This window comes from Triplophysa dalaica, chromosome 23 (assembly GCF_015846415.1).
Source record: "Triplophysa dalaica isolate WHDGS20190420 chromosome 23, ASM1584641v1, whole genome shotgun sequence".
Lineage (NCBI taxonomy): Eukaryota > Metazoa > Chordata > Actinopteri > Cypriniformes > Nemacheilidae > Triplophysa > Triplophysa dalaica.
In genome coordinates, this window is record NC_079564.1 from 11744670 (window position 1) to 11772485 (window position 27816).

General features: G+C 37.8%; 1 protein-coding gene across 1 annotated transcript in view; it reads right to left on the reverse strand.

Annotated features, from left to right (window-relative positions):
* Nucleotides 1–27816, reverse strand: part of LOC130413630 (E3 ubiquitin-protein ligase HECW1) — a 54298-nt gene that overhangs the window by 13779 nt on the left and 12703 nt on the right. Inside the window, exons 4-14 of the mRNA XM_056738983.1 lie at nt 27315–27409; nt 20474–20549; nt 17191–17360; nt 11552–11694; nt 11135–11235; nt 9095–10480; nt 8776–8787; nt 7098–7199; nt 2140–2290; nt 850–959; nt 486–607 (exon numbers count right to left, since the gene is read on the reverse strand). Coding sequence (XP_056594961.1) covers nt 486–607; nt 850–959; nt 2140–2290; nt 7098–7199; nt 8776–8787; nt 9095–10480; nt 11135–11235; nt 11552–11694; nt 17191–17360; nt 20474–20549; nt 27315–27409 — 2468 coding nt within the window. The remainder of the gene's footprint in view (nt 1–485; nt 608–849; nt 960–2139; nt 2291–7097; nt 7200–8775; nt 8788–9094; nt 10481–11134; nt 11236–11551; nt 11695–17190; nt 17361–20473; nt 20550–27314; nt 27410–27816) is intronic.

Here is a 27816-nt window from a genome sequence, read left to right on the forward strand (position 1 = left end):
GGTAGGAAAGCACATACAGACACATGTTTTTTTAAACAAACAAAAATCATTCTCTCACATATCCACTATCTCAGCTTTGACTAATTGAGATCTGATGCTTTGCTTTTAGGACAAAGAAAGAATCTGCAAATAGATGAATCAATATCACCCCTTCAACTAAAGTGCATTTTAGTAATATATCAGTATGTGTGTTTCCAGCGGAAACCACTCGAGACATTTGTTCTGTTAACATAATGTTCGACCAATTCAGCCACAGGAACACCAATAAAGAATAAAGCCCTACAGTAAAATGATATTCATATTAAATAATATTATGCTTGCATGCTTCAAGAAACATTAAGACGATTCATAAAGTTTTGTTGGTTACAAAAACTTTATCATTAGTCTGCAACATACTGTATCTTTGTGACAAATAAGCGACTCACAATTATATAACATGAAGACATATGAAAACCCTTCGTTGGATTCTTCTCACTGTGACTTACATAGTTAGCATGGAGGACAGTGAAGAATTCTGGGTGAGTGATAAACTTCACAGCTGGACACTGAAGAAGCAGGGTGACGTTCTGTATGTTGACCAGAGATGAAGAACTGTCTCTTCTCTGATCTAAAAACACCACAGTTAAACATATCATCATGTGAGAGATCTGGATTGTCATCTCTGAGGGAAAATGCCATTTTGATGCAAATGTAGCTTGATTTAATATAAAGAAAATTGTTTCATTGTTCACAAATTTTGTTGTTGTTGAAAATTATCGATTTAATCTTTCAGGCAGCTTTCTAACTACACTGATCTGCAATTTGCATACAACATTAAAACCTCCTCAAATCAAAACCACCATCTCAAACCTGAAGGCTGTGCCGTGGATTCACCGTCTGTGTCTGCAGTGTTGTTTCTGTCGGACACACGACCAGCCGGTTCATCATCTGTGGCCATGGTTCTCTGAATGTTCTGATACCTGCATGGAGAAATGATCATTGATCAATGTCCTGCTAATACAACTTTACATGACACAAACCGTTTAAACAGAAGTTTTCAAATTGTCTTAGAACATGGTCTTTAATCTTACATCAATATCATCAATGATAATTGAACACTCTTAAATTCTCATAATTCACCTTTAATTCACCACAATTCACTCCTTTATAATGATTTTAAGAGAGAGAGAGAGAGAGCGAAAGAAAGACAAAAGAAGCCCCAGTGGATTTAAAACATTAAACATTAATCCCTTCTTCAAAAGAGTCATCCAAGCACATACTGCAGAACTACGCCAATTTAAACTTAAAGTTCGGTCTATATTAAAATTCCCATGAAATTGCTTGACATAATAAAAATAGCTTGACACGTCTATATATGTTTTAATAGCAAACAGTTTATTTTATTATGTCCATGAACCATATAGTTTGCTTCTTGTTTTTGTCTAGTTGGAGATACAGTAAGGTGCCTGTTATTGTCTGTTTTTAGAAAGACTGTAAATGTCAGTATCCCCTAAAGTGTATGTTTTAAATAAATATTTAGATAGGAAATAAGAATTGAAAAACAACAGAAAATATTTTTTTCCATTCCTTTTTTTCTACACAAATGTGGTCAGAGAAGCTTTATGTGTGCCTTGATCTTCAAATATCATTCACATACATGACTTTCTTTAGGACTTGTTTTATAATTTGTAATTCGATTTTATTTTGAGTATTATTTGTGACCAACAATGAAATAAAAAATTAATCAAAGACCAGGTAAGGGGTTCAATATTTTCATCGACCCAAAATTAATCTTAATCTTTTTCACAATTATTTAGGCTTGCAACTTTTTTACATACAGTGCTCTAACCGCTGTGTCCTCTAGGTGGCACCATAATACAAACATCATTCAATAGTGCAGGAGAACCAATCATTTCACCAGCACACGTTTAGGTAGCCTAGCAAGTTTCCATTATAATAAACATTGTCACTTCTTTACTGAACTACATTACTGTGTTGTCTCCCTGCAATAAGGCAAAAAAGAAAGATATATACAATTTACAAAACAGGGCTGAACTTTCATAAATTCACTCCCCATATCTCATAACCATGCAAGCAAACACAATGTCATTGAAAAGTGAAGATAAATGTATGTGAGTGTTAATCTGGGTCTCTTCATACCTCCTGTTGAGCTGCTCCATCTGGTGTGAAGAGCTAGATCTCTGAATACCTCTGCTCTTGGCAGCATGGCTCGGCCTCTGCCACATGGTGGTGCGGTTAACATGGTCAACATAGAAAACACGGCCGTGACTGTCTATCCTGGCTTCCCAGTCTGTGCCAAATAAACAACAATGCAATTATGAGACCAATAGTAACATTATAATTTAGACTGAAGAAAGAAAATAAAACGTTATAAAGTAATGCTAATGTTATGCAAATATTACATTATATAGTAAACCACAATATATATATAACATGTTGCATATAATGCATGCGGAAGTTCAGCATGCATCTGTTTTCATTGAAAATCATGTATATGTTGTAACATGAGCCCAACAAGCCATGCTCTTTTACACACGCATGCATGCACACGCACACATGTTGATCATTGAATAAATTACTCAAAAAATCTATTTTGTCAATCGAATTCCTCAATCTGTCATACAGTACACATATTTAGGGATCATTTACCCGCAATATATGTATTTGTACATTTTTAGGCTTTCGCATCACATCTCATAAGCTTTTCATTTTGTTCACTTAAACCCATCTGTTGGCATTTCTGCCGTTTCTCCAAACAGTGAACAAAAGAAACAATCAGAACAGAGCATACTAGATCTAGTAAGCCATTTCCAGTTTCCTGTGCCGTTTGAATGGACTGTAGGCGTCCCTGAGGCAGGCTGTCTGATGCTGAAATTATGCTGTACTTTGGGCCTTTCCTAGCTACTACACTCGGAGGGGTGTAGAATTTGATTTATGGGTCTCCACAGTGATTCTACGGAGACCTCGTGTTTGCCTGAACATGTTTCTGAACAACAGCACACCAGACGTTTTCCCAAACCATATTAATAACTAGACCTGTAAATAGCAGACTTGCGCATAAATCAGTGAACAGTTGTCAATGTGTGCTACAAATCCCATTTCATCCATCCATTTGTCTTCATTATACAGTTGTGAAAGTGGACTAACAGACTGGTTGCCTTTTTCAGTATGATACTGTTACACAGTTCAAGTGAGCATTTGCTTTAAAACTCACAACACAACCGTGTTTACCTGGTATCACTTACCCAAACGGTATATCATGTTTTTCTTTGGCACCGTGTCAATACAACGTATGTATCAAGTTTTTCACCTACTGTTGTACTTGTGTATATGGTTGAGTGACAATAAAGGGATTTGATTTGTGTATACTTTACTTGTATTATTACACTGCATTAAATGACAAAAAATAATGCTTATAAGGACAGTATTTAGAAAAATATGATTTTGTATTGTAGGTAACAGGTTTCCCGAGCTGGTGACAATTATTTGAGGATCACTTGGAGGAAATCCTTTCAGCTCACAATGAAGTATTTGCTGTTGTCAGCTTTCCCTTCGAGAAGGTTTGTGAGGCTATTTTTAGCATTCTGTATATTTTCCTATATTAAAGTGAATCCCAAACCTCAGCAGGGTTTTCACAAGCGTGACATTGCACCAACCCTGAGCATCAATACACATGCAAAATCAGAAAACCGGAATCTGTAGAGGGTTTTAAACAATGCTTTTCAGATTCCATTCAGACAGGTTGTGTAAATGCTTTGCTAAACATCCATGCAAACTGACTGTATAGTATTTTACATTTAGTCATTTAGCAGATGCTTTTATCCAAAGTGACTTACAGAGAGTTCAGGGAGCAAAAAGCATTATGTCATACAGGAGCAATAATACAATAGGTGCTACTACCAAGTTACTAGTTTCCATGAAAACCAAAACGATACCTTTAGAGAGAATTTTTTTTTTTCATTTGCCTGTCAAGTATTCACAGAAGAGATGGCTTTTAAGTCGTTTTTAATGTGGTTGACTGGACAGAGTTAGGAAGAACGTTCCACCAGGAAGGAGTTGTGAAGGAGAATTAGCGGGAAAGCGATTTACTTTGCTTATGAGCAAGCAATACAAGATGCCGCTTGTTTGCTGAACGCAGGGTTCTTGATGGGTTGTAGGAGTGTAAGAGGGTGTGAAAGTATGAGTGCAGATCCAGAGATAGTCCTGTACGCAAACATTAGTGACTTGAATCTGATACGGTCTTCAATTGGTTGCCAGTGGAGTGAGATGAAAAGGGCTGTCACATGACCCCTTTTAGGCTCTTGGAAGATGAGGCGTGCTGCTGCATTCTGAACCAGCTTGAGTGGTTTGATAGTCTTTGCAGGAAGACCAGCAAGGAGAGCATTGCAGTAGTCCATTCTTGAAATTACAAGGGTCTGGACAAGGATAGGTGCCTTATTCTCAGAGAGATAGGGTCTATCCATTCTAATGTTAAATAAGGCATATCGGCATGGCATGAGCGCGTTTGTCTTTGCAATGTAATCATTGAAGGACAGCTGGTCATCAATCATTACTCCGAGTTTCCTGGCTGTTTTGGAAGGAGTTATTGTGGATTGCCAAGTTGGATGGTGAGATAGTGTTGCATCGTGAGGTGTGTCGTAAATACAATTAGTCCTGTCTTGGCAGGGTTCAGCTGGCGGTAATGCTCTTTCATCAAAGCTGAGATTTCTTCTAAACTGTAATGCGAGCTGCTACAGTAGTATCGTCAGGGTGAAATGAGATGTAAATCTGGGTGTGGTCAGTTTAACAGCATCGTGGGGTGTGTCGGAAATACAAGTAGTCCTGTCTTGGCAGGGTTCAGCTGGCGGGAATGCTCTTTCATCAAAGCTGAGATTTCTTCTAAGCTGTAATGCGAGCTGCTACAGTAGTATCGTCAGGGTGAAATGAGATGTAAATCTGGGTGTGGTCAGTTTAACAGCATCGTGGGGTGTGTCGGAAATACAAGTAGTCCTGTCTTGGCAGGGTTCAGCTGGCGGGAATGCTCTTTCATCAAAGCTGAGATTTCTTCTAAGCTTTAATGCGAGCTGCTACAGTAGTATCGTCAGGGTGAAATGAGATGTAAATCTGGGTGTGGTCAGTTTAACAGTGATAGGATAAGCCGTGTGCCCGTATGATGGGTCCCAAGGATGTAGTGTAGATGAAGAAAAAGAGTGGTCCAAGCATCGATCCCTGAGGGACCCCAGTGATCATGTGGTGAGCAGTGGACAGCCAGCCCCTTCATGACACCCTGATGGATCAGCCAGGGTGCCTGAGATTCTTAGTGATGACAGGGTTGCTAGCAGTATCTGGTGATTGACAGTGTCGAACGCTGCAGATAAGTCTTGCAGAATCAGGACAGAGGATTTAGATTCCGCCTTAGCTATCTGCACTGCTTCTGCAACCGATAGCAGTGCAGTCTCACTGGAGCGGTTTGTTTTGAAGCCAGACTGCTTGTTCTCCAGTAGTTTATTCACTGGATAGGAAGAAAGACACCGGGATGAAAACTGGCACTAAATGGGAGGAGAGAGGCAGGTCTGTAACTGTCGGTAGTAGAGGGGTCCAATATGGGTTTCTTAAGTAGGCACGTGAATAAGGCTGCTTGAATGTGGATGGAAATGTGCCGGTGAGCACAGAGGTGTCGATGATGTGTGTAAGTGCTGGTGTGAGTGTGCTGTATATGGCCTGAATGAGATGGGAGGGGATCTGGTCGAGGGGACAAGTGATGGGGTGGCTGGAGAGAAGTCTGGTGACTTCAACGTCAGTCAGTGGGGCGAAGTAGGAGAGTTCAATTTTGTAATATTTAACAAATATTTTTTTGTGTTGGAATGCAAGATGCATTGGCCTAAATGTTTCACAAAACTAAAACACATCTATTGTTTTCACTAACAGCAATTTAACAAGGACTGGAACATTATTATGCATACTCAGACTGTGCCCTGTCACTATGGCAACCGCGAAGAAACCTCTTGAGAGATCAGCTCAGACTATCATTTATCTCTTGAGATACAAGCTCATTTAAGTCGATTCTGCTTTGAGTTCGCTGGAAATCCCTCTTGAGAAATCGAAGTCTGTACAGATCAATGCTTCTGACTTCTGTTTTTCACGAATAAGAAAAGTCTTCATTAGCTCATTTGCAAAAGCAATCGCTAGGGATACAGTATGTAACAAATACCCAACACCTCATGTTGCGGTGCTCAGGTCACAATTGGAAATACAGTTGTTGATTTACATGTAATATAGCGGCCCATTAAGCTAAATGAAGAACCAATGTACTCCATCCAGGGTGTATCCTGCATTGATGCCCGATGACTCCTGAGATAGGCGCAGGCTCCCCGTGACCCGAGGTAGTTCGGATAAGCGGTAGAAAATGGATGGATGGATGGAAGAATCAATGTTGTGAGAAAATGGAAAGCAAATATTGTTGTAGAGATGCTGAAATCAAATGCAAGCTTACTGGTGAAGACAACAGGGCAGCAATGATGTGAGTGAGCATTTAAAAAGAGATGAAATGGAGTGACTTTATTGGTTTAAAAACCATGAATAGTGCCTTTTCACTGATTCATACACACAAAATTAGGCAAACAAGCACACAAAAACAACAACGATCAAGCATGCTTTGCTAAATTGTTCCATCTTTCAAATGTGATCGTAAAAATAATCTGTTTATTCCTACTGTTAAGTGCACATGTACTGAGCGGTGCAGGTAAACAAATGTTTTATAAAGAAGTCCCTGAATTTATCCTCTTCATAAAGCATCTAAAAAGTTGTTTTATTGTACATTTCTGTTCATTATCTGTTGTGCCAGCTACTGTAAATACTCATTTATAATTTATGATGTCAATAATATTATGTAAACTATACAACTATTATGTTGCCTTTTTAAATAGCTTGAATGCATCTTGACTTTGAAATTATGACTCTGTTTCAGTTTCCATAAAATGTCCCAAAATTGAAATATAACACACATGAATTTACACACTCTGTTCTAACACTCAGATCAACATAAACAAACATTCTCATGCGAAAGGAGGCAGCAGGTCAGTGGCAAAAGCAAGGGTCGGTGACTCAGGAGGGCTTACTTGATGGTAATGGTTCGTCAACACTTGGGTAATGGTAGGGGTCAGGTCGCAAAGCAGGAAACTGAGTGATAGCATGATGATTGCATTGCAAATGACAATGACCTACGAAACAAACCAAGGAAAACAATATATACAGGCCCATGACTGTACAATATATTCTATTAATAGTATTGTAAATTCAGTCATGTCAATGTGAAAAAGTGGCCCGATTTAAGTGAACTCATGTTACATACAACATCTCAAAATGATTTCAAACCAGGTAACGTTTTCTTCATTAAATGGAAGAATGCTGGTAACTAAACACCATTGGCCCCCATTGAATATCATTGTATTGAGATTTCTCAAAATATCTTCTTTTGTGTTCCACAGAAGAACGAGTCATATAGAGGTTTTGAAAAACTTAAGGGTGAATAAATGATGGCAGAATTATCCCTTTAAAGCAATCAAAATCCTTTTACTGTTTTAACTCACAATATATTCTCTTGTGTTCTGCACAAGAAAGAAAGTCATACAGGTTTATAATGACATTTTTCATTTTTCAGAATTTTCATTTTTAGATTAACTATTCTTTAACAGGAGGAACATTTTATTATTGTCCCTGAGTTTCAACAATGGTTAGCTACTAAACTCATCTCTGGTCAAATAAGCATATTTATTTGCTTATATATAACAAACAGATCTGTAAAAACTCCAAGGAAATCAACTTTTTCTTGTAAATGATGTAGGCTTATTGTGCGGTGATACTGCCTATGTAAGAACATGAAATCCAGTTGACAAGCTTTAGTGTTATGCTTGCTTCTGAATGTTTTAAGGAATAATCTATTAAGAAATATAATTCTATCATGCTACATAAGTTTTTTAAGCCTTTTCATTTTTCCTTTTCATAAATGTAATTCAACTGCTGTAATAGTCAAATAGCTATAATCAATATACAGTATGTTATCTATGCTGCTTTTATGTAGGGTAAAACAACTTTCAATTATGTGTACATGTTTTATGGCTTAATTGATTTGAAAACAGAATAATTCTGTGGGTCCATTAGACCCACGAAATTAGTTTGTTATTTATATATAGTTAATTATTTGTTACAAAAATTAGACCGACGGAAATTAGACAAACCACCACACGAGGGTTGAAGTTGATCTGAATGTTACTAAAATGGATTTCAAATGTTATATAGCACACCATTAAACTCTATTCTTGGGCCAAATGCTTATCAATGTATAATGCATACATTTTTTATAAAGGCAGTAACATGCTAGCATTCACAGGAAAAAATATGTCATCACTTTGCTGAAAAAGATAACATATGCACGAAATGTGCTCTGAAGAGCAGTCAGTCCATTTAGGGCTACTGTAGAAACAACATGGTGAATTCCATAACACATCTGAAGACATATGTATATTACATTGCATTTCTGTCAATAGATCCTCCAAAATATTACACACTGGACCTTTAACTTGATGCTAAATGGAAATCCCTGCTAATATACACCTCATAAAGATAACAATAGCTACAAGCAATACCCCTATAGGTTAGAAGGATACTTCACTCAAAAATGACAATTCTCTCATCATTTACTCACCTTCAAGTTGTTTCAAATCTGTATTCATTTCTTTGTTCTGATGGACACAGAGAAAGATATTTGGAAGAATGCTTATAACCAGACAGATTTACCCCCCCCATTGACTACCATAGTAGGAAAAAATACAAACTGCCAAAGAAATGTTTGCTGTCCTACATTTATCAAAATGTCTTCTTTTGTGTTCAACAGAACCAAAAAATGATCAATAAATGTTTCCTACTATTGAAATTAATGGGGGACAAGCTCTGTTTGGTTATAAGCATTCTTCCAAATATGTTTCTCTGTGTTCATCAGAACAAAGAAATTTATACAGATTTGGAACAACTCGAATGTGAGTAAATGATGACCGAATTTTAATTTTTGGGTGAAGTATCCCCAACAGCGCTGCATAATAAGGTCAAATTTCCTTACCTGATGGCCTAACGCTGGGCCCAGCTACAGGTGACTCCTCCCCCTGCCCCTCCCTCATTGGACTTTCCTCAGATGACGACCCCCTCCACTGAGATGACCCTTCTCCCAACTCCCTCATATCTGGGCTCTGCATCGAGTCTGAGATCGACTCAAAGGCGCTGTTCTCTTCATCCTCCTCCTCCTGCGAGGAGAAAACGGTGCTCTCCGACAGACGGGTGCTGTCCACTGAAGAGAGGCGTGTATGACTGCAGAGATGGTTACGCCCCTCATTACCTGAGTTACTGTAACAAGACGTACTGTAACAAGACGTGCTATAACAGGACGTACTGTAGCACGAATTATCACACAGTTCACATTCGCTTTCTCGGGGACCCCTTCGGCTCCCACCCCCAACCTCCCCATCCTCACTGTCCAATCGCAGAGGGGATGGTGAAGGCCTTTCGCCCTCTATAAGCTGGTTGAGTTCAGACAAACGCTCGATTGAGAGGCTACGCGGCAGGTTACGTCTGCAACACGGTCCAAGGCATTCGGGTACGATAGATGGAGATTGAGCTTCAGACACCTCATCCTCAGCTACCACTCCATTCTCCTTGTCTTCCTCTGGTTTGACGGTAAGCTCCTCAGAAGATTCAGGTACGTCATCTTCATCTGGACTGTCGTGGAGACATTGGGCGGAAGGCAAGCTGTGCAGCAGATTATGAATGCGGATGTAGTGAGACCTTGGAGTTTCAGGGTCACCACACGCAGAGGCAATGACTGTCTCCAACTCGGACACGGGAAGCGAGCAAGGACGACTTTTGCGATACAAGGCGCTCCTTATCCGTGACGAGCAGGGTTCCTCCTCGTTCCCGCCTTCGTCTGTCCTTGTGTCCTCTTGCTCAGGATTTGTGCATTCTTCAGCATCCACAAGCTCTACATCCAAATCACCATGGGGTCCCGTGTCACCTCCACCTGTATCTTCAATACCCGGATTCTCTGGGACCTCCAGTAACGTCTCGGTCAAAGTTTGCTCCTGCATCTCCACAAGCTCTTGATCTGTTCTTTCAGACTCCTGTTCTTCAGTTTGTACTTGAGCGACATCGTTCAGTACTGCCTCTCCTTCCATCCCATCTCCACACTCTGTTGCATGATCATCTGCTACAGTGTTCTCTTGACCTTCTTCTTCTAGTTGCGAGTCATTACTTGGTTCAGCTGGGGAGGTGGGTAGCGAAGGATCCGGGGTCTCGACCTCTTCCGCACATTCAGAGGAGATCTCTGGAACCAAAGTCAATGTATCCTCCACAGGTAGATCGTCATGTGGGAGGTCATCATCTGGCTCATGATCTGCCTGCTGGTCGGGTACCAAATCGTAGAGTGGCATTGCATTGAGCGACACCTCCTCATCATCTTAAACAGATAAGCAAACCACATTAAGTACACAGGCATGCCATGATATAAATATACTGTATATATGGACACCCTTTGAAATAATAAGCACCTTTCCACACACCATTTCACGAGTACCTAAAAGTTGACAGAAATAATCTAAAAGTGTCCTGCAAGGGTGAACCCATTAGAACACTTAGAGAAGCCCCTCTGCCTATAAGTTATTTTGGATGTTTAGTTTGGTTGACATCACTTTTACTTGGACTGCCATGGGATAATGCAGATAAAAAATTTACATCTAATATTTATGTTATATAATTCCAGTCTTGGCCTTTAAAAATGAAGATTTATATTGACCGTTTTTACATTTACAACATATAATAATACTTTTTAATAAAAAAAATGTAGTTAATTTCTTGCCCAGCCTTGCTTATAGCTACCCAAGCTCTGAAACTGTACTATATTAGATTTCTTTTAAAATATGTAGACCTATTGCAACACTAATGAAAAAGCAATTTCCATATTTTTTTAATAATAACACCAACAGAAATAATTATACATATTAAACATTTTATAATAATATTTCTTACAAATCACCAGACCTACAAGAGCAATGGATAAGCAATTTCCATATTGTAAAGTTATTTTTTTACGAAAGAGTGAGATAAAGCAGACCTGGATGCATAGATGAGGTTATCTCAAAGCGAAACTGCAGCTGGCCACTGACATGATCTGTTGGAAGCTGTCGGCCTAAAGTGTAACTCACCACATGATCCCTGTTTACACACAAGAAACATTAACATACTGTAGATACATACTGTATATGGCAAGTAATGCGCACATAACCAAGAAATAAATAAAAAGGCAAACCAAAACCAAGTGACCACCCACACGGTTTTCACTCGTACACATTTTCACATCTGAATAAATGAAACATTTAAAGGCTACTTATGTTTTCAAGTACATAAAACTGAAGCTCTGCAGGAAAAACAATATACAAAAATCACAATAATTTAAGTAAAATTCGTTCACTCACATCCAAGCTAAACATTGCATAATAAGTGTAGCACACAGGTGACTTTGATGACCTACCCAATAGCATTTTTCTCCAGAAGCCTCTGGACGGGCACCACCAGCTTCCCCAGGAAACGTTTAATGATGGGTCTGCTCTTGGCGAATTTATCTTTCACCTCAATTTCCAATACATCCGTCGGCAAGGACACAAAGTTAAAACGCTGTGAATGTAAAAACAACCAAATATTTGTGGGGTTCACTTCAGACTGCATTTCTGCATCAACAGTTGCCAAGCACTGCCATTCTGTCTGGTTTCCTCTGAACATAATAAACTAATATGTTATGTAACGTGTCAAAAATCTTTCTTTCCCCTTTCTCATAATAATGTACTGCATTGTAAACGCATCACCACTATCTGCCCTACAAGCTTTGGGACTCTCAGCACTCCTTTTAATTGGAAATTGCAGCTTGCGCCTCTGGAGAATACAAGAAAAATATACCCTGTTCTGTGTAATTACACCTTTTCAATGCACAGTTGGTAATTTGTGTTTGCTTTGTTTGTTCACAAACTACAACTCAATCCATGGAAATGAGAAAATCACTTGAAAACAAATGAGGATGGAAAAAACAGTAAAGTGCATGAAACAGGTAACAGCATGATGCTTTCACTTTCAAAAGCTCAACACTTGGCAGGATTCAGTTATTATTATAATCTTGGAGGTACACAGAATCTCTTCTCCGTTCAGGGGGACCGCATCCCTCTGGCTGCCGTCCACCTAAAAACCGCAACATTGACGACGTCTGTCTACGAAAGCCAGAACACTGGCTTTTCCGATCTGCCCGTGTGTTAACCAAACCATCAGGGTTTTCTTTCAAGAAGCCATGCAAGATGTTTAAAAGCAACCGTTTAATCAGCACAACAACAAGCCCACACTTGACACCTTCAGCCATTACAAAGTCATTAGACGACCCCCAAATCAAATCCACTGAGTCTGCTGCTTCTGTGCAAATGTGAAGGTGATTGCTTTAGATGATCAGGAGTTTCATGTTTAAGCACAATAGTGCAGCAGTAATTTAGCAGTAATAGCTCATGCAATTAGGAGAAAATACAGAAGCCAGCAAACAGCTGCATGTTATAGAAGGAGGCAGAGAGACTACATAGAAAGAAGAGATTTCATTTTACCTTTCAAAAATAATCAGCCCTTATGAAAAGCACAGTACCATGGTATTACCGTGCATTTTAGACATGGTGCTATAAAGAAAGCATGTTCTTCCAGACATGCCAAGAGTCCGAATCAAACTGCAAAATCTATGACTGTCAGGGCAGGAGGTGATACACAAGATAAAGTTCTGTGAGACAGGCCGGTAAAATGCTGAATCTTAATAAATCAGATAGAATGAGATAGTCGTTCAGCCCTCACCCTTTACTGTCTGCTGCTATGAATCAGCCAACTAGCTGGCACAGTGTTCTGCTAAAGGCGTAACTCTCACTCTTGTTACAGCCTATAAATAGAAATGCAATCAGGCAAAATAAACATCAGGGGAAATGAGACGGCATGTCTCTGAATCACACATTTTAGAGGAATTAAATGCACTGCAAATCCAGATTAGTGCTACTGCTTAAAGGTCCAGTGTGTAATCTTTTGGAGGATTTATTGACAGAAAAGCAACATAATATACGTAACCTTGTGTTCAGAGGTGTATGTTTTTTTTTACCTTAGCATAAGCTAGCTCTAAATGGAAAAATTGCTCTACAGAGCTCCTAAAACAAAGAAGCAAAACTTTGTTCTGTGTCAGCCCACGTAGTGCTTCGAAAGGGAGGGGTAAAGTGAACCATTGGTTGCAATTCACAGCCGTACCACTAGATGGCAATCAATTGCAAACACAGGCACTTCACAATCTACTGAAATGAATGGAGCTTCTATTCAGATGGAATATGAGATTTATCATCATCTCTTACTTTCAAACATTGAACTTTGTTGAAAAGAACTATTCATGCAGTTCAGTGAGAACTGATTGGCTGGAAGGTGTGTTTAATTCTATTCGTTCATCGGTCAAGACACTACCTACTCTGTGCCACCGCATAACGTGTGCTTATCTCACATATGTAGTAGAGAGAGAACTCTCTCCACAAGACACAATCTGTGTCTCCAAGGGGCTTACAAAGCGACATATTTTCCTTCACAATCGCCGTTAAACACAGCAAACGTGAAGCGTGACTGCAGGCAAGACACCGAAACTCATTACAAAGGCAGCACAACTGTTTTTACATGGCAATGTTCATTTATCCGCAAAACGTGCAACCCAAAAGAAACCAGTGCTGTTCCGATCAGAGAAGCGATGTAGTGAGACGTACTGTATATTAAAAGATCGAATGACATGCTAAAAAACAATTATGGGATCTGCATGATCGAAGGAATGTAATACAGTTTATGTAATATGTATTTTTTTAATATTTTTCTAATTTATTACGGTGTCAAGCTGAGACAGCGCAGCTTCAAAGAGACACGAGCCAATAGTGCTCGAGTTTGTGAGCTCTGTCAGAGCGTTTCATTGTACTGAATGAATGAATCAATTGAGTCAAAATGAGACCGAATGAATAGTTTCATGTCTTTCATTGTCTAAAATTCTCTGTTACAACAATGCATATCCAGTAGTTACTCAAGTTTTCTGAAAAATAAAGGTTTCATTTAATTCCAAGGTAAAGCAAATTATGTCAAAACAGTTAAATCTTTGTATGGAACATAAAATGAGTTAATCCAGATAGAGTTTAGTAAACTGATATAATGTAGATATCGTCGACTAAAAATAGTCTAAAACTATGATGAATTAGGATGACTAAAACTGAATAGCATTTTAGTCAAAAGACTACGACTAAAACTAAATCAAAATGTGCAGTCAAAATTGACATCGATCTTAATTCTAATTTCAGTTAAACCTTAACATTTTTAAATTCTTTATGAAGTTGTATGTACAACAAAATAAGTCACTGAAATTGTTATTATTATTAAAATAAATGTTATTTGAATTTTTAATCTGTTCAAAATATCGAGATGTGTATTGTATCGAGATATGTATCCGGATCGTGAGCCGACTGTATCGTTAAACCCCTACAACTGATCCAGTTTAACCCAGTTATACTTCTATTTTAATCGAATGCTACATTTGTTTCAAGCTTCACATGAATCATTTCAAACTTGAGTTTTGTAATGCCAAGACTTTGCTACTCTCATCATTTTTCTCTTTATTCTTGACACTAAAACGCTGCTGAGTTCTTTAAAAGGAGATGAAATGAAACAAATGGCCTTTCCATAGGTGGGATCCATATTACTTCATTTCACATTTGGTGATGCGTCACATTTTTGCATATACTTGCTTTTCTGCATTGCGTTTTACAATTCATCATCACAATTGCCAACCTTTTTCTTCAGATTTCTTCAACCTTTTTAAACAGTATATATGAAAGAGGAGGAATAGCACTTAAAAGAAATGAAAAGGATGTTGTCATGTCAATTCATCAATAATTTGCACTTAATTCAATCGTGCTTCAAAGATTTTCTAAGGACATTTTGCAGCAGCAAAGAATTCTGGGAAAAATCCCAACAACACAGCAGGTCATGTTCATCCAGCAGAGTTTATAATGGTGCCATTAACCCCCAGTGACGTTGAAAACCTTCTGTGGCTCACGTTTTGCACTACAATGGCTTTCTTCCAAGTCAGCCACGCGTGTAAAGAGAAACGGGCCAGTATTTCGCCTCACTGACTTTCTGCCAACTGCCTGACATGTGCTGTGTATTTCACAAGAGCTACCGACTCTGAAGTGAAGGGACTCTGATTGAATGGATGGAATATCTAGTATGTAGTATGGACGAGCGTTTTTTAGCTGCTCTATTTTTAGATTTCTGCAACAGAATTAAGTTCAAAGAATGTGCTTATAGCCAAGCTTGTGCAGATTAAACAATACTTAACATTTACAATCACACTGTCTAACATTTACCAGTTTGGTCTGAAAATTTTGGTGTTGATCCACTGATCTTGTAATACAAGCATTCTGGCTTGATGGTAGCATTATGCAATTTAAGCTCTGACAGCATTAGCACTAATCTTATTGTCAATAGGCAATCAATATAGCTATTTATACATTGACGTGAAATATGCAAACGCAATGTAAAAGAGATGAGTAGCTCATTTAAGACTTGTCGGGAAACACCAAGGGAGGTGAAGCTAACAAGGCTTATCTTCAGGTTATTAGGAGAGCTTTGATCATGTGTAAATGAGCTTCCCCCGAGGGTCCAGAAGATGTTGTAAGGATTAACCATCTGACACAGCCATCAGTGTTCGTGCTTGTATACATGCTTTACGAAGACACATATCTGCGTACACAACGTAAACATGGTTCCTGTGTCCTTGTAAACTAAATCTCTGAAAGACGTAACAAATGATGATTTTTTAAAGACTAAATGGCTAGTGTTTTCTGTGATCTTTGAAAATACAGTTTGTATGGTAAAAAAATCATTATGTCTACGGAGAGTCCTTGTAAACCACATTTACAGGTATGCATGTGTGTACGTGCATGTAAAAGCTAACTGTAAGACACAGCAGAACAAGACAGTTGCTCACCAACATATGAGAAAGACCTTTATAAATATTGATATTTTATTTCAACTGTGTGAAAACATAGAAACTTGCCCAGTAGGCTATATGGGTATCGTGTCAATATAGCTTTCAACCAGAAGTCTGGGATCAGCAAACTTCAGAGATTACTTAAACTATTTGCACAAATACAAGGCAAACAATTATTAAAATAAGCTAAAACAATAGTAAGAATCAAAATATTTCCTGTTGCAATTCAACCCCTCAACTAATTTTTTTTTCCACAAGATTACAGCTTTTTTGAATCTCTAGATATTTAAACATGTCAGATGTTTATTCTCCTGTAAATTCCTTAATGTTAAGGGAACTTTTCATAAAGAAGTGTTTTTATTTGTTTGAACATTCTGATCTAAGTTAATAAAATAAGACACTGTTAGATACATTACCTCAATAATAACAATAATAAGCTTTGTTGGTCCATCTTATTTGAAATAAGTAGTTGGATAAAATATATAATAACGATTGCAAAACTCAACACATTTAAAAAAAATGTTTAACAAAAAACAAGCCTGTGAATATTGTTTTGGAAATCGAGGGGTCAAAAAACGAAAGCATATACTGTACTATGAAGAGCAATAAAATGTGTTCGTCCAGTCATGATATACAAGAAATGTTGTGGCTATAACACAAATGTAAAAAATTTAAGCAGTGCACATTTCGTCCAACTACCAGTTGGAAGTGTGGTGCCACCCCTGTTTTGTACAATGATATGTTTCCAGAAATGAAGCAGAAGTTTAGGGTGGGATGAAAACTGTGGGTAAAAAATGCTGATAAACAATTCATTGCAATTTTATTTGCAAAAACCAACATCATAGAGAGAAAAAAGCTCCAGCCTCCTGCAGATTTTTCGTTTTCTGTTGCAGCTTAAAGCCATCTGAGCTTCAGAAATAAAGTCGTGAAATGTCACAATAACATCTCAAATTCCATCCCAAACTCAGGTGATTTTATGTCTTGAAATGTCAGAAGGCCTTTAAATGATCCATTACATCAAACGCTGTGACATCTAAAAAATGATCTGACATATGACGGAACATCAAAAGCATTGAGGTTTTGGGCAGACTCACCTCTCTTTTCCAGATGGGGTTTACTGTATTGCTGATGATGCCCGATCGTTTCTCCTGACCGTGGTGGGGCAGAGCGGGGAAGATGCTGTGCTTTCCGGGCTGGATGGAGATTTTCAGGTACGGATCAGGATTAAAAAACATCCCTTTCTTTAGCCCCACTGCCTGAATGTCTGCAAGATAGAAAAGAACAGGAGGAACTTGTGAAGACATCCCAACCTGCAATCTATGGTCAAACTAAACAGGGAATCGAGATTTCATCTGGTTTCTAGATCTAATGTGTATAACAGTACTTGTTTTTCTTACATAACTTTAAACAAGAATATCCTACATTCCACAGCGATCTACAACAGAGCTTGCACATTTATTATTTTCATTTAAATCTATTTCAGACAGACATCTTGTTTTTCTGCTAAATGTAATTTTATTCCTTTTTGAATTATGGCTTTCTGTTGGCTTCTAAAGTTAAAGGACTTCTGCCCTTCATTAAACTCAATGGGACCCAAAATAGCTGCAAACATAAGAAAAAAGGAAATGATACCATTACTCATCATGTGGCTGAAGGCTGTTCAACACCTCCCAGTACAGACCAAAAGGTCCCAGTTTACACCATTATGTTAAATACTGTTTTACTTTGATACAACTGCATATTTTCTTATTTCATGAATTCTCTTGCTTTAATATTAAAACATCATTAATACAGCAACAAGGGATGTGTGAGGCTTAAAGGCTAAAGTTATAATGTATGAGCCAGGGCATATACAAATAATGGTAAAAGGTCTATGAATCTCGCAGGAGCTAATTAGCTTTCTCAGTATCCAGACAGGCAGACAAAGACAGTCCTAGGTGAGATGTGATGTTATAATCTAATAATCTTCTGACTTCAGGTCTAATCCTATTCAAATTATTCCTATCACTAAGAATTTCACAAGTGGCAAGTTTATAGCGTATATAAAGCATGTGTTCATTGTGCTTCAACAGATGTGCATACTGGCAATGTTTCTGGAGTCGTGACTCTCTGTATCCGCAAATATAATTTACATTAGGATTTTTTGGTCACAAATAATTCCTGTAGATGTTTTTTTTTGTTGAGTTTTAATGTGTTAAAAAATTGTGGGTAGTATTAAGGGGTAATATTTGTGCCAGATCTTTTCAGCCACCTGCCACGATTCTACCCCCTTTCCCTCATGCATGGATGCAAATGTAGTCAACAACAATTAGTTTGATGCATGGACACATGCAACACTATATGGGTCATGCAGAACTTCTTCATATTTTCATAGATACGGTAAGATTTTGAGGCCGTACACACTTCGTTACACGTCACTGGATAATATTTTGGGGGGAAGGGGGGGTAATGTTGGGGCAGGATCTGTTTTGCCCAACTGCCACGATTCTACCCCCCTCAGACTTATGCATGGATGCACATATAGTCAAAATCAATGAGTTTTATGCATGCACACAACCAACACTCTGTGGCTCATGTATAATATCTTCATATTTACATAGACATGCTAAAAGTTCAAGGCCACACACACTACCTGTTACAACATATTCTTAGGGGGGTAATATTGGAGCAGAATCTTTTTCGTTCAACTGTCATGATTCTAACCCCCTAAAATTTATGCATGTATGAACATATAGTAAAAAACAATCAGTTGTATGCATGGACACAAGCAACACTCATGTCTAATGTAGAATGTCTTCATATTTATAGACATTAGGACATCTAGAGAAGTATAAGTGCATCCGAAAAAAACCTTGTGTTCACAGCGAGAGCGAGCAACGACAGACAGTAAGTGATGAACTGGTACACGACAGGGAAGCGTTGTTTCATAAATGACCAAAAAAAATAGTCAATGGTAGGAAAATAGTTGAGGTATCCACCTGATCTAATCTTTAAAAAGGACATTAGTGAGTAATTTTATGGATTTAAATGGATTTCTTGTAAAACAGCCACTCAAGCTACGCCATTCATATCTGCAACCCTTTTAAATCAGCATCTTTAGGTCATTTGTCCATGATGCTGAAAGCAATCCTGTTTTCTGCTCTCTTGGGGGAATAGAGCACACTTTTCCTCTCCCAGAGGTGATTCTCTGGCTGCATACCTTCTGTACAGCCACTAATGTGAATATGCTTGTACTGTAACAGCGTTCCCAGACAGACTGCAGAGTCACGACAGGAGATGTGGTTATGAATAAAATATACATAGAGCTATGGGGAGGCCTGCTCTTACAGTCAATGCTTTGAGGATTGCAACTTTTAATATAGTTCAGAGGAAAAAGAGAAGCTAGATAACAGGAGACATACTATTTATTTAGTGCATTATTTGATCCTTTAGAAAGAATATTTCAAATCCATATGATATTAACAATTAGGAGCGAAGACAAATAAAAGTTACAAGTTAAAAGGAATATAGAAACCATGCACAATATTTAAAAGATCTGCATGTTTTAGGACCTGCTTGTTTGTTAAAAAAGGAACAATGATTTAAAGAAAAAGTTTGCACTACTTATATGTGATATGAGTGTAAATGCAGAGGGTTCAAGGGGAATTGTTTCTCAGTGCTACAAACAAAAACTAAAAATAGATAAAGTTTTTTTTATGAAGCACAGAGGACCTAGAGAATCATCCGAAGCCTAAAGGAATACAAGATTTATCTGTAAGCTATGGGAAAAGTATGAGACAGTAAAGGCTTTTGGACATATATCTTACAACGCAGAATTAAGAGTCAGTTGGTAGTTTCCACATTTTAAAATAGTATCAGGAATTAAAGTATACAATGATGTTGAGGAGAATAGTTGAACCCGAAAGCAGAAATTCGAAGATTTACATAGATATCAAACTTGAGTGGCGGGAGCGAATAAAGTTTGTAGGCATTTTTCTGGTTTGTAGGCATCTTTAGTAAAGATTTTGTTGGATCCACTCACAAAAATAAAGTTTTTATATATTTATGGTATAAAGTAAGCAAAATATCAAAATATAAACACAATCTTTCTTTAATATTCTAATGATCTTTGCCATAAAAGAAAAATAAAGAAATAAATTGACCCATACAATGTATTTTTACTGTTTACTTAAAATGTTCCCGTGCTTCTAAAGAATAGTTTTGTAGTCCAGGGTCACAAATAATGAATATACTTTCATAAAAACATTAAAAAATCTTTTGAAATACATCAACATCTAAAATGCTTAACTAGTTATTAGTACCAGTTCAATGGCTTAATGTCTCCAATAAACCCTTATATTAATGCAGAAGACATTGAATAAGACAGTACAGACTTACCTGACAGAGAGAAGCTGATCAACCTCCTGCTGCCCAAAGTCTGAGGAACATCCTGACTGATGACAGGCTTCAATGCCTACCAAAGACAACCAACAAAATGAGCAATTGACCAATCAGCTGAAAAAACAGAAAAATCACATGAATGAGAAACATGAAGTGTGAGAAGGAAATATGAGACTGGCAGCTGAAAACAGGAAGTGACTTCATAAAGGCCACACCCCCTTCCTTATCTAACCCCTTACTCAAAGCATGGGCTGTTATGCTCCGCTTAAAGCCCATTACAGAAGCCTGAGCATATGGTGCAGATCAATAGCATGCATTTATTAGAACTGCATTGATTCAGACTCCAGGAAGAGCAGGGGAAGACGTCGAGAGAAAGTGAGTCCTCGGGGGACGGTACTTCTCAGAAGAGAAAAAAAGTGCAGGTGGTCCACAGCTGATAAGAAACACCGGCATATTTCATTAATCTCCCTGAGTTTGTGCAAGTGATCTGATCCATGTGATTTTCCTAATGAAAACATATTTATATATTGTACAACATCAATAACTCCAGAAGCACAGATTGTTAATAACTGAGCAGCTTCATAAGCAACCACACATACGAGACCGACTCTACAAAACTGATGCAATAAAAATAGATACAGAAACAAAAGAAGAGCAGGTGCTTGGACCCAGTTGGCACCTAAATGAAACACAAATCCTGTCGTATTGACTGTCAAATAGAAAAGCTGCCCTTCATATATGGATGCTGGCTCCATGCAGCGGTCTGCACAGATTACTCACAAACACACACACATTAAAAAGATCAGCGGGAGGCCTCTTAATTCTCAACTCTCCATCAATTCAACAGGGTCAATGCATGGCCGTCACATCAGGGTGGGGTACTGAGCCTGACACACAGATTTGTTTGTTTAGTAAACATGTTTTTCTCATAAAGCAACCAACAGTTAAAGGAATAGTTCAAGAAAGATATTTCGGAAAACATTCTCATATTTCAGAAGATGATTTTACAAAAAAAAAAAAAAACATGTCAGCATATTTTATATAGAAAACTCAACAAAGACCAAATAATATTCAGATATTCAGTTATTATTTATCATTGCTTAAAGTTTGCTAACTCTGAAGATTTGATGAAGTTCTTAATTGTGTTTCATTTATCATTCAATGTAGTCTCAGATGTATTCAATAACAGTCATTAACCCGCTGGAATACTTTTATAATGGATTTACTATTTTGAGTTTCAAAAAATGAATGGCATTTGAAAGACAAGAGCTGGCATATTGTTCAAAAATATCCCTGGGATGACATGAGGTGAGTTCATGATGAGAAAACGTCACATTTTTGATGAACTATTTCTTTAAGGGAGATGCCATATGGTGCATCACTGCCCTTGTACTAGTGTACCGGTGAAAGAGGAGCTAACCGCGTCCAGAAGAAGAGATGCTGCATAGTCATCAATGCACACCCAGCACTTGGATAAACACTCTGCTGACAGGGAAGATAGATACTCAGATTTGCACGATGATGATACATGGAGGATTGATGCTAAAGGTAAAAGCAGCTAATAGACAGAATAGACACACATACAGAGACATAGAGAGGGAGAGAGAGATAAACAGAAGGCTGCTTAAACACTGTTTGAATATATAGCTTCAAAAACATGCACAAAAACACCCGCAAAACACTAAAGGAGAATACTTCAAAACACAAAAGCATGCCTGCGGAAGCCATTTTAATGCAGAATCCCAAATGACTTGCATCACACATATTGCATTACTTTGAAATTACGCGATGCACAAAACTAACTAAGCCACATCTAAAAAGTGCCTGAACATCCATCATATCTCACTCAACTACACTCTTTTCTCTCTGTGACACATGAAGTACTTTCATTTCCTCTCATACCCACAGGAAAAAAGTTTCACAAATGAGGTCTCGTCTCAAACCATCTCTCGATTCCTAGAGCAACAGGATTAAATAGTGAGCAAATGGAGAATGTTATAAAGTCTCCAGCTTCCCGATTCTTCCTTAGAGTTTATAAGATTTGTGTATGAATGTCTATAAAATGTATATCAACAAATGTCAACAATTTGATTTAGAAACACTCCACGGTGACCAAATAACATTCAGTTTGAAATATTTCTTAGTTATTTTGTTATTGCTCCTAATTTGCTCTTTTGTAGTTTAGAAGATTTGATGGAGTCTCAGTTGTGCTTCATTTAGCTGTCTCAGATGTTTCTCCTAAAGTTGCGAGGAGAAATTAAAACTGAATGAAAATGTTTAAATATACAAAGAGCTCACGGCTCTGAAATGTGGAGGTGAAATAATTGGGATTTGTGTACATTTCATATTGAAACCTTCAATAATATTGACATTTGATTGTAGACTTGAGCTCAGTTTGTGAGATCTCTTGCGGAACTTTGAGACATTTGTGAGAATTTTTTCAAGTGAAATATCTGAGAATTAAGCAAAAGTTTCCAAATTGCTCCCTATTTAATCTCATTATAAGAAATAGCCTGGATATTAAAGCAATTCATCTGTGATTTTCTTTTTTTATGTGAAGACAACTTTGATACTTAAATGAAAGTTAAAGTGAGAAGTACTCAGTATCCTATAAAAGACTCAGAGCAGTACCATGTTTTTCAGGTACCTGTGTTGATTTCTCTTGGAGTCTTCCACCATTGCTTCCTCTCCCTGCCAACAAGGAATCAGCCTCCAAGTACATTCTGCTGACTACATCAATACAGCGATTTGATACTAAAGGACAAAGTGAACAATACTGCATAGATCTGCCACCACCAAACTGTCCTCTTCCTAGCTCAGGATCTTTGTGATGAGGGACAAACTGCAGAAAAGATATTCTTTCTTCAAATTTCTCCCTCCAACTGCTAAAAGAGCGACAGATTACCTTCAGAAACACAGGGCTAAACGTCTAAACCAGGGGTTTTCAAACTGTGGGTCGCACAAAGGCAAGAGGTGGGTCGTGGAAAGTCACTTGGCTTTTAAATGACGCTCAAAAAAAAACTGTTTAGTCACGTTAATGACTGGCAATAACAAAAGCTTTGATATTTGTCCATGAAACTTTTCTACTTATTGAGGATGAATGTTTCTTTTCTCCCCATATTTCCATATAAAAATATTTTGGTGGTTCTCAAAATAGATTGTACCAGTCTAGGTGGGTCCTGGAATGAAAGAGTTTGGGAATCGCTGGTCTACACTGTTCCCAAATAAAACAAATCCCAATGGAGGTGTATAAAGCTTGACTGAGGACCTGTCTAAATGGAAGATTAACCAACATTGACACTGACCTTGAGGCCACAGCTACAATAAAACTATATTGTGACTGAAACTGTACCAGATATGATGTGTTAAATCGCAGGACGTATAGTTGTTTTGTGTATGCCTTGAGCTTGTGTTTTCCCTCCGTCTTTTGAGAGACTTTTTGCTCGTGCATCACAAGATCTTAGCTTTCCAGAGTATGTTATACTACTTTTTATGGTTTTATCTTTATTTTATCTATGTTTAGCAAAGATGTCTTTCATTTATTTTTATTTTTTGGATACAGCTGCTTTGATCCAATACAAATAAAGCACTATAAAAATAAATCTGACTTGACTTGACTATATAATTAGATATTTTATCGGTGAAAACTCCAAAGTTATGTATTTTGTAAAACTGCTTCTTATCTCATAATTAGAAACACCACATTAGTTAACGTTATATGTTTGGACTTGCTAAGTGTGTCCCATCGGGATAGAAATACTACATGCTCACTCTGGATCATTACACCCACTAGAACACTTGGGCCATAAACAGGAAATACGTCATGAAAGTAGACATGTGGTCAGTGCAAAGACCGCAAGTGGGAGTATTTGGATGCAGCCATACTCTTTGTTTTGTGCTGGTTCTGAAGATTTAGAAAAGAGATTTAGTGAAAACTCTGTGGAATTTTGTCATTTCTCTGTACATTATTATTTAAACTGTACCATTTTCTTTACATGAAAACATCAAAACTTATACGCATTAAAGTACATTAGTAAATCCAGTCTATGCAGAGCGGAAAGTGTGCCTCAGTCTCAAGCCCTTTCTGCCGCCATCTTGCTTTTTTTTGGTGCCATTGCCATGGTGAAACATAATATCGGAGATCCATTCATCATGGTGCAACTGCTTAACTCAAGGTAAGTCTACCCAGAGTTGATAGAACTTACTTAAATCAGCGTTTCTGAAACCGAAAACACAAAGTTTCGCATCTCGGTGTTAAAGAACTCAGATTTCACATTTTAACTCGGTGTTGAACCTCCTTTTTGAAACAGGCCCCTGATGAGATGCTTCATTGAATGAATCATGTTTCCAAATTGTTACAGTGTTTTGTAAATAAAAACCTTTCTTTATTTGCCTCCAAGTTGAGTGTTGTGTTTAGACTCTGGGACAGAGGAATTGAAGTGTGCCAACATTATTTTATTCAATTATTTTCGTTAAAACCCCTTTCCACCCCTAGACAAGGGGAACGAACAGATTATACAGACAACAGTATATATTTGTTGTCTGTGATTATGTTTACAAAAGAGAGAGCAAATATTTTGCTGCATAAACACATTTGATTTCAAACCTGTGTGACTTTGTTTCTACAGACCACAATAGAAGATATTTTAAAGAATGTTGGAATGGAGGTTCCAATTGACTTGCATTGGTTTCATGTGTTTCCAATAGAAGTAAACGGGACCCGCAGTTGTTCACTTCCCAACATTTTTCATAATATCTTATGTGTTCCACAATAAAGTAATGCAGGTTTAAAATGATAAGAGGGTGAATAAATGATGACAACGTTTTCAATTTATGGTGAAATATCACTTTTTTTATTATTAACACATTGTGCCATTTTGTGTAAAATAAATAAAAGGGGCACCACAATTTGAGTTAAAACTAATTTTGTTGATTTTTGTTGAAATTTGTTGAAATTTTGTTGAAACTAGATTTTGTTGATTTTAACAACAATTTTTCTATTCTATTCTATTCTATTCTATACAAATAAATTGTTATTTGCCAGCACCACTATAAAACCTGACTGTTCCAGCAACAAAGACAAGCTGCTAAAGACATGCAAATATGCAGAAACAAATGAATGCCTAGAAAACAAATAAACTGCAATAAATCTGCAAAACAAATAAACTTAAATAAATCTCCCGTTACTAAAAATAACCTTGGTCTTACTTTAGTAACGATGTGACCAAGAATAAATCTTAATTGGAACCATAATGTAACGATATACAAATATATGTATGCGAATACAAATCATATTCAATCCAACAAAAACATGGGTTTTACATTTGTACTATTATGGCTAATTTTCCGAACTAAAAATAAATTAATGCAATTGATAAATATGATGCCAACATGTTACCTGCATCACCATGGCTTCGATTTGAAGTAGAACAGTTAAAAATGACAAATTTACAGGAAAATAAGTACTGAAATGTAACTCTCTTCCCATCTCTAGTAGTTCACCACTCTTGTAAAGATTCTGTCATAACTATTCAAATCAAATCAAAGGACGGCGTCTACCTTTACCCACTCAGGTATCCAGGTGACAAAATCCTCCTTTTTCCTCCTCCTGGTTCGACTAGGCGACATCATTCCAAACTCAGCACGGCCCGAGTGATAATTCAGAAACAGAGCCCTGGCTAACGGCGCACGCCCGTAAAGACTCGTTTGTCTCCTTTTGCTATCCATCAATGCATCTGAATGTCCGCTATCAAACGAAACCATACGCTTTACCTGACCCGAGGATTTTCCGCCCCTGCTTCCGCCGAGGTTATTTTTAAACTGAACGCCCTGAGAAAGGGCACTGGGGTTGAGATCAAGTTTACTGGCTCTCAGCATTTCTGGAGACCACGCCAGCACAAAGGCAGCGGGGCTGCGGAAACTCAATCTCTGACTTTGGTTTAGTGCTAACAAAGGGTTATTTAGGAGTGGTAAAAAATCTTGACTATTAAAAGTATGGGCAAAATAAAAGTGTGTAGAGATTTTTAATGAACACATAAGCACATCTTCAGTCTGTCTTGCAGATGGAAGGTTTAAGGTCATAGAGGAATTTCAGCAAATAACAGGAATTTACAGCTTAATGATTGTCTCTTGTGCTCGAGTGGGGTGACCTTTACATCCATTCAATGTCTTAATCAAATTTATGAATGCAGTGAGAAGGGCAAACCATTATACAATTACGCACGGTCAGAATACAAGACAAAGGGCAGATCCTCCAATTGTCCAATAATTCACGGATTCTAAAACATCATTATATGCCAAACTTCGAATCCATCCGAGCAGATTTCTTGAGCAACGCTGTAAACAAATCTAGTGAGCTGCCTTAATGTCTCCTAAAGTGTCAGAAAATCTATTAAAGGGACAGTTCACCCAAAAATGAAAATTCTATCATCATTTACTCACCCCTTGTCATATCAAACCTGTATGTCTTTCTTTCTTCTGTAGACCAGAAAAGATATTTTGAAGAATGTTGATTACCAAACTTTGGTGGCTGCCATTGATTCTCATAGCATTTATTTTCCCAACAATGGCAGTTAATGGGGGATGAGATCTGTTTGGTTACTGACATTCTCACAAATATCTTCCTTTGTGTTTAGCAGATCAAAGACATTTATGCAGGTTTGGAACATGGGGACTATATTTAAAGCAAATTTAAAATGCAATTCTTCTCTGAGGTCATAGGGTGTCTCTTCCCAGACTCATCTTCTGATCCATTTGATATTTTCTGTCACAATGTGTTAAGACATGAACAAACCAGTGGGAGGTGGCTGTATCTGTGTGAGTGTGTGCGTTTACTCACAGATGCAGAGGGGTTTCGCACCGTCACACTGGGGGTGGTGGCACGGAGGGCTCCACTCAATCCATGGTAATATTTGAAACAAATCTTCGTCTCAGCTGTGTAATTGAGACAAAGAAAAAACAACAGAATCAGATGTAGGTCAATGCATTGTTTACTTACACCTACTAAGTCAAAAAGACATGCTTTTGTTTTGGGTGTTTTTGTGAAAACCATTTTCGAGTCGTTATATCACACCAGGACTAGTGCTAAGAAAGCTGATGTGTGTGTCACGTCCGGTCGGACAGAACCCAGACGCAGGCAGAAGTGAAGGGGTTAAACAATATTATTAAGGCACAAAATAAACCCACGATGGGGCAAACAAGAAACTAAACAATACTGACAAACAGAAAACTTCCCACGAGGGGGCAAAACAAAATTCAGGATAATCTAAATAATAAGTCCACTAATGAGGAGCGATGACAAAGGGATCGAACGGGCAGGTGACAAGACTTAACAATGAGTG